Raw genomic sequence first — 8,570 nt, forward strand, 5'->3', positions numbered from 1 at the left:
AATGCATTATGAAAACATTTACACATTTATACAGTCAGTTAAGAGAAAAAATTATTATAATGTAAAACTTTATAACAGTCCTTCAATACTGTAGGCATTAAAACAGACGTAATATTAATATCCTCTGTGTTATTCCTAGATTCAGATGAGTTTGCTGTGATTTGCCAACGTGAACTCAAATCTAATCTAAAGAAGAAGTTTCAATGTGTATTTGAGGGGATCGCTAAACAAGGAAACCCAACACTTCTCAATAAGATCTACACAGAGCTCTACATCACAGAGGGCGGAACAGGAGAGGTCAATAATGAACATGAGCTGAGACAGATTGAGACAACAACCAGGAAACAAGCAAGACCAGAGACTGCAATCAAATGTAACGACATCTTCAAACCCTTAACTGGACAAGACAAACTTATCAGAACTGTGCTGACAAAGGGAGTCGCTGGCATTGGAAAAACAGTCTCTGTGCAGAAGTTCATTCTGGATTGGGCTGAAGGAAAAGCAAATCAGGATGTCCAATTTGTATTTTCATTCCCTTTCCGGGAGCTGAATTTGATGAAAGAGGACAAACACACTTTCATTGAACTCCTCAATCACTTCTCAATGGAAACCAAACAATCAGGAATCTCCATCTACAACAAGTACAAAGTTCTGTTCATCTTTGATGGTCTGGATGAGTGCCGACTGCCCCTAGACTTCCAGAAGAACAAGATCTGTTGGGACGTCACAGAGTCAACCTCAGTGGATGTTCTGCTGACAAATCTCATCAAGGGAAATCTGCTTCCCTCTGCTCTCCTCTGGATTACTACCCGACCTGCAGCAGCCAATACGATCCCTTCAGTGTGTGTTGACCAGGTGACAGAGGTACGAGGGTTCAGTGACCCACAGAAGGAGGAGTACTTCAGGAAGAGATTCAGTGATGAGGCCCTGGCCAGCAGAATCATCTCACACATACAGACATCAAGGAGCCTCCACATCATGTGCCACATTCCAGTCTTCTGTTGGATTTCTGCAACAGTCCTTGAACACATGCTGAAACATAAGAGAGAAGAGATGCCCAAGACTCTGACTGAGATGTACACACACCTTGTGGAGTTTCATACCAAACAGAAGAATGAAAAGTATCTTGGGAAAGAAGAGACAGGTCCACACTGGAATAAAGAGATCATTCTGTCACTGGGAAAACTGGCTTTTCAGCAGCTTGTGAATGGCAATCTGATTTTCTATGTAGAAGACCTGAAAGAGGCTGGCATTGATGTCAATGAAGCCTCAGTGTACTCAGGATTGTGCACACAGCTCTTTAAAGAGGAATGTGGGCTGTACCAGGACAAGGTGTACTGCTTTGTTCATCTGAGCATTCAGGAGTTTCTGGCTGCTGTATATGTGTTCCTCACATTCATCAACAACAATGAGAATCTAATGGACGAACTGCAAACAAACAACAAGTCTGAAGTTACTTTCTACAAGAGTGCTGTGGATAAAGCCTTACAAAGTGAGACGGGAAACCTGGACCTTTTCCTCCGCTTCCTTCTGGGCCTCTCACTGGAGTCCAATCAGAAGCACTTACGAGGTCTAATGACAAAGACAAGAAGCAGCTCACAGAGCCATGAAGAAACAGCCAAGTACATCAAGGAGAAGATCGGGGCAAATCCCTCTCCAGAGAGGAGCATCAATCTGTTCCACTGTCTGAATGAACTGAATGACCATTCTCTAGTGGAGGAGATCCAAAGATACCTGAGATCAGGAAGTCTCTCAGAAGACGAACTGTCACCTGCACAGTGGTCAGCTCTGGTCTTTGTGTTGCTGACTTCAGAAAAGGAGCTGGATGTGTTTGACCTGAAGAAATACTCCAGATCAGAGGAAGGTCTTCTGAGGCTGCTGCCAGTGGTCAAAGCCTCCAGAGCTGTTCTGTGAGTAAATAAAATGACATATAAGAACTAATCATCAGGACGAAATATTCAGTTTAGAGAAAATGATGTATTATAATATGTATATAATATTATATTGAATAACATACTGAATCAATGCATTGATGTTTACATTGGTATAACAAAATGACCATATAGTTCTAGAAGACAGAAGATTAATCTATATGTTGTTTGGGAGAATTAACTAAATGCATCTGCCATTGTCCTACTACACTACTAGTTAAATTAACAGTGTGTTTGTGAAGTCATGATGATCTCTTTGTCAGGCTGTCAGGCTGTGGAGTCACAGAGGAAGGCTGTGCTTCTCTGGTCTCAGCTCTGGAGTCAAACCCCTCACATCTGAGAGAGCTGGATCTGAGTAACAATGACCTGAAGGATTCAGGAGTGGAGCTGCTCTCTGCTGGACTGGGGAATCCCCACTGTAAACTGGAGACTCTGAGGTCAGTATTCCTGTAGTTGGTCAACAAGTATTTGTATTGTATTGTATTTATTATGGATCCCCATTAGTTCCTGCTAAAGCAGCAGCTACTCATCCTGGGGTCCAGTAAAATGAAGCCAGTTTATACAATGTTACAACATTACAATACATTCACATATTTCACAACACACTGTGTGCCCTCAGGCCCCGACCACATATCTACAGTACTAAATCCATGTTTATAGTGAGTATGTTAGTGTGTGTGTGTGTGTGTGCCAATGTGTGTATCTCTTCACAGGCCCCGCTGTTCCATAAGGTGTTTTTTTAATCATTTTTTAAAATCTAATTTTTACTGCTTGCATCAGTAACTTGATGTAGAATAGAGTTCCATGTAGTCATGGCTCTATGTAGTACTGTGGAATAGAGTTCCATGTAGTCATGGCTCTATGTAGTACTGTGGAATAGAGTTCCATGTAGTCATGGCTCTATGTAGTACTGTGGAATAGAGTTCCATGTAGTCATGGCTCTATGTAGTACTGTGGAATAGAGTTCCATGTAGTCATGGCTCTATGTAGTACTGTGGAATAGAGTTCCATGTAGTCATGGCTCTATGTAGTACTGTGGAATAGAGTTCCATGTAGTCATGGCTCTATGTAGTACTGTGGAATAGAGTTCCATGTAGTCATGGCTCTATGTAGTACTGTGGAATAGAGTTCCATGTAGTCATGGCTCTATGTAGTACTGTGGAATAGAGTTCCATGTAGTCATGGCTCTATGTAGTACTGTGGAATAGAGTTCCATGTAGTCATGGCTCTATGTAGTACTGTGGAATAGAGTTCCATGTAGTCATGGCTCTATGTAGTACTGTGGAATAGAGTTCCATGTAGTCATGGCTCTATGTAGTACTGTGGAATAGAGTTCCATGTAGTCATGGCTCTCTGTAGTACTGTGGAATAGAGTTCCATGTAGTCATGGCTCTATGTAGTACTGTGCGCCTCCCATAGTCTGTTCTGGACTTGCGGACTGTGAAGAGACCTCTTGTGGCATGTCTTGTGGGGTATACATGGGTGTCTGAGCTGTGAGCTAGTTGTTTAAAAAGACAGCTCGGTACATTCAGAATGTCAGCACATTTTACAAATACTGGCAGTGATGAAGTCAATCTCTCCTCCACTTTCAGCCAGGAGAGATTGACATGCATATTATTAATATTAGCTCTCTGTGTACATCCAAGGGCCATCCGTGCTGCCCTGTTCTGAGCCAATTGCAACTTTCCTAAATCCTTTTTTGTGGCACCTGACCACACGACTGAACAGTAGTCAAGATGCGATAAAACTATGGCCTGTAGGACCTGCCTTGTTGATAGTGTTGTTAAAACTTCTTATGGCTGCAGGGGCAGTATTGAGTAACTTGGAAAAAGGTGCCCATTTCAAACGGCCTCGTACTCAATTCTTGCTCGTACAATATGCATATTATTAATACTATTGGATAGAAAACACTCTCTAGTTTCTAAAACCGTTTGAATTATTTCTCTAAGTGAAACAGAACTCATTCTGCAGCCCACTTCCTATCAGGAAGTGAGATTTCTGAACTCGAGGTCTCTGTTCAAGGGCTTGCCTATAAATGGGCATGATACGTATTGGTATACAAACACGTCATACACCTTCCCCTAGATGTCAAGAGGAAGTGAGAGAAGAAATGAGTTGATTATCTTGGTCTGAGGTGGAATAAATCCTCTTGGAATGACGTGTCCGCCATTTCCTGTTTTTTCGAAAGCGCGAAGATGAACCTGGAATCGCCTTCTGGAAAGCTGTCGTTATAGGCGAATACAATCTCCGGCTTTGATTTTATTTGATACATGTTACAATATCATCGTAAAGTATGTTTTTTCAATATAGTTTTATTAGATTATTGAAATTTATTCGGGACGTTAGGCGTGTTGCGTTGTTTGACTTTGTTCACGAAGGAGAGCTTAGCACCACTTGGCCAGTGTGCTTGCTAATTCAAGAGGGAAAGAGGTCGTTCTGAATCCAAACAAAGACGGTTTTGGACAAAGGACCCCTTGTACAACATTCTGATGGAAGCTCACCAAAAGTAGGACCCATTTTGGGATGCTATTTCATATATCTGTCGAACTGTGCTATCGCTACCGATTACCTGGAATCAATGCTGTTGTGCGTTAGCTATTGTAGTAAGCTAATATAACGCTATATTGTGTTTTCGCTGTAAAACACTAAAAAATCGGAAATATTGGCTGTATTCACAAGATCTTTGTCTTTCATTTGCTATACACCATATATTTTTCAGAAAACGTTTTTGATGAGTATTTAGGTATTTGACGTTGGTGTCTGTAATTACTCTGGCTGCTTCGGTGCTATTTCTGACTGTAGCTGTGATGGTAGCAGTAATGTAAAACTGATTTATAGCTCAAATATGCACATTTTTCGAACAAAACATAGATTTATTGTGTAACATGTTATAGGACTGTCATCTGATAAAGTTGTTTCTTGGTTAGTTTGGTTGGATCTTGGTTAGTTAGGTTGGCTTTGTGCATGCTACCTGTGCTGTGAAAAATGTCTGTCCTTTTTTGTATTTGGTGGTGAGCTAACATAAATATACGTGGTGTTTTCGCTGTAAAACATGGGATAAATACACCAGGGAAACACAGGGATAAATACACCAGGGAAACACAGGGATAAATACACCAGGGAAACACAGGGATATATATACCAGGGAAACACAGGGATAAATACACCAGGGAAACACAGGTATATATACACCAGGGAAACACAGGGATATATACACCAGGGAAACACAGGGATATATACACCAGGAAAACACAGGGATATATACACCAGGGAAACACAGGGATAAATACACCAGGGAAACACAGGGATAAATACACCAGGGAAATAAGTGACACCTGGAGGGGGTGGAGACAATCACAAGACAGGTGAAACAGATCAGGGTTTGACATGAATATGGAGAAAAATATGTTGCCACTATTTTCACCACCAAAGAATAACAGTGTGATTTTAATATGATTTGACTCTTTGCAGGCTGTCAGGCTGTCTAGTCACAGAGGAAGGCTGTGCTTCTCTGGTCTCAGCTCTGAGATCAAACCCCTCACACCTGAGAGAGCTGGACCTGAGCTACAATCACCCAGGAGACTCAGGAGTCAGACTGCTCTCTGCTGGACTGGAGGATCCACACTGCAGACTGGAGAAACTCAAGTATGTAGAGGGTTTATGTCCATGTTCATATCAGACATGTTTGACTTATCAGGCTGGTTAAGACTAACATTCTGACCACCACTTGGACAAAGTTATATGCTGACTGTGTGTGTGTGTGTGTGTGTGTGTGTGTGTGTGTGTGTGTGTGTGTGTGTGTGTGTGTGTGTGTGTGTGTGTGTGTGTGTGTGTGTGTGTGTGTGTGTGTGTGTGTGTGTGTGTGTGTGAGTTCAGGTGTATCACTCAATGACTGTCTGTTCTTCTGCTTACCGCTACAGTGTGGAACATGGTGGAGAGAACACAATGAAACCTGGGCTTAGAAAATGTGAGTGTTGACTGCTGTGAAGAATATGACTAAGAATAAGTCTTAATTCAAGTTAAGTCAAAGACCACCATCATTACTTACTTGGTCATATTAAATATCAGCTGTAGTTCTACAGAAGCAGAAATCAGGGACACCAAAGTTTACAAAGAGTTGCTTTGAGAGTGTGTGTGTGTGTGTGTGTGTGTGTGTGTGTGTGTGTGTGTGTGTGTGTGTGTGTGTGTGTGTGTGTGTGTGTGTGTGTGTGTGTGTGTGTGTGTGTGAGGTGATTGTGTTACATAAGAAATGTCTCTTTGTTTGTTCACGATCTGTGTGTGTGTGTGTTCAACATTTGTGTGTGTGTGTGTTCAGGCATGCATAGAGGTGTGTGTGTGAGTGTGTGTGTGTGTGTAATTAATGGGAATAAGTGTGTTTTATATTACCATACAGTATAACAGATGATCATTCAACAAGTCTCAAGTTACCTTAACTTCTCCTTTTGATACCTAGAAACATCTACATTAAATGAATTAGTGAAAAGTGAGTTAACATTCTAATGTGAATGATGATGATTTCTAATATTGTGTCTGGTTTCATCCATCAGATGTCTGTGATCTCACACTGGACCCAAACACAGTAAACAGACTCCTCTCTCTGTCTGAGGAGAACAGGAAGGTGACACGTAGGAGAGAGGAGCAGCCGTATCCTGATCACACAGAGAGATTTGAGGACTGTGGACAGGTGCTGTGTAGAGAGGGTCTGACTGGGCGCTGTTACTGGGAGGTAGAGTGGAGTGGGAGGGGGGCTGAAATAGGAGTGACATATAAGGGAATCAGCAGGAGAGGAGAGGGTGATGACAGTCTGATTGGATACAATGACACGTCCTGGAGTCTGCGCTGCTCTGACAACAGATACAGAGCCTGGCACAATTGTAATCGGACTCCCATAGACGTCCCCACTTCCAGCTCCCACAGAGTAGGAGTGTATCTGGACTGGCCAGCCGGCACTCTGTCCTTCTATAGAGCCTCCTCTGACACACTGACCCACCTGATCACATTCACCTCCACATTCACTGAGCCCCTCTATCCAGGGTTCAGGGTTCATTATGTTGACTCCTCAGTGTCCCTGAAATAATAACCTGACAAACACACACACACACACACACACACACACACACACACACACACACACACACACACACACACACACTGGACACACTGCACACACACACACACACACACACACACACACACACACACACACACACACACACACACACACACACACACACACACACACACACACACACACACACACACACACACTGGACACACACACACACTGGACACACTGGACACACACACACACACACTGGACACACGCACTCACACTGGACAAACACACACACACACTGGACACACACACACACACACTGGACACACACACACACTGGACACACTGGACACACACACACACTGGACACACGCACTCACACTGGACACACACACTCACACTGGACACACACACACTGGACTAACACACACACACTGGACACACACACACACACACTCACACTGGACACACACACACACTGGACACACACACACACACTCACACTGGACACACACACACTCACACTGGACACACACACACAGACAGACTGGACACACACACACACACACACACACACTGGACACACACACACACTGGACACACACTCACACTCACACTGGACACACACACACACTCACTGGACACACACACACACATTGGACAGATACAAACACACACACACACACACACACTGGACAAACACACACACACTGGACAAACACACACACCCACACACACACTGGACAAACACACACACCCACACACACACTGGACACACAGGACACACACACACACACTGGACAAACAAACACACACACACACACACACACACACACACACACACACACACACACACACACACACACACACACACACACACACACACACACACACTGGAGAAACACACACACACACACACACACACACACACACACACACACACACACACAGTGGACACACACACACACACACACACGTCTTCCTATAATTGTGTGTTAAAATACCAATGTGATCATTTGTTGTTGTCTTTTATGTTGAATAACAAATTGTATAATTATATATGGATATACGCTCCATAGTTGTACAAGTATACAAGGATATATTGTACTTTTATAATAAAACATACTTGAAACAAGAAAAGCATGTTAATTGTGAAAACAGTTTGGTTATTGATGTTACGTTTCCTCTGTCAGGTTGACGTTAACCTGCGACTGGTTGAAACATGAAACAAATATGAAATTAAATACAAAACGATTAAATATGTAAAATAAATTAAACAAACTGTACAATTTGTACGACAAGAGTGTTGTGATGCAGGGTCACTATAGCAACAGACTCTCTCTGCTCTCTCTGCTCTCTCTGCTCTCTCTCTCTGCTCTCTCTGCCATGTGCTCTCTCTCTCTGCTCTCTCTGCTGTCTGTCTCTGCTCTCTCTGCCCTGTGCTCTCTCTCTCTGCTCTCCCTCTCTGCTCTCTGCTCTCTCTGCCCTCTCTCTTCTCTCTGCTCTGCTCTCTCTCTTTTCTCTGCTCTCTCTGCTCTATCTCTCACTCTCTGCTCTCTCAGCCTGCTCTCTTTCTCTCTGCT

The 8,570-nt window shown here is 43.1% G+C and overlaps 1 protein-coding gene across 1 annotated transcript; it reads left to right on the forward strand.

Annotated features, from left to right (window-relative positions):
* Positions 1 to 6,495: 6,495 nt before the first annotated feature.
* Positions 6,496 to 7,008, forward strand: LOC120037170 (stonustoxin subunit beta-like; the record flags this gene model as incomplete). The annotated part of the gene is made up of 1 exon (XM_038983344.1): positions 6,496 to 7,008. A coding segment is annotated over one exon (513 nt), but the record flags the coding sequence as incomplete, so codon positions are not given.
* Positions 7,009 to 8,570: the final 1,562 nt, after the last annotated feature.

The sequence above is a fragment of the Salvelinus namaycush genome, unplaced genomic scaffold (assembly GCF_016432855.1).
Source record: "Salvelinus namaycush isolate Seneca unplaced genomic scaffold, SaNama_1.0 Scaffold16, whole genome shotgun sequence".
NCBI classification, from domain to species: domain Eukaryota; kingdom Metazoa; phylum Chordata; class Actinopteri; order Salmoniformes; family Salmonidae; genus Salvelinus; species Salvelinus namaycush.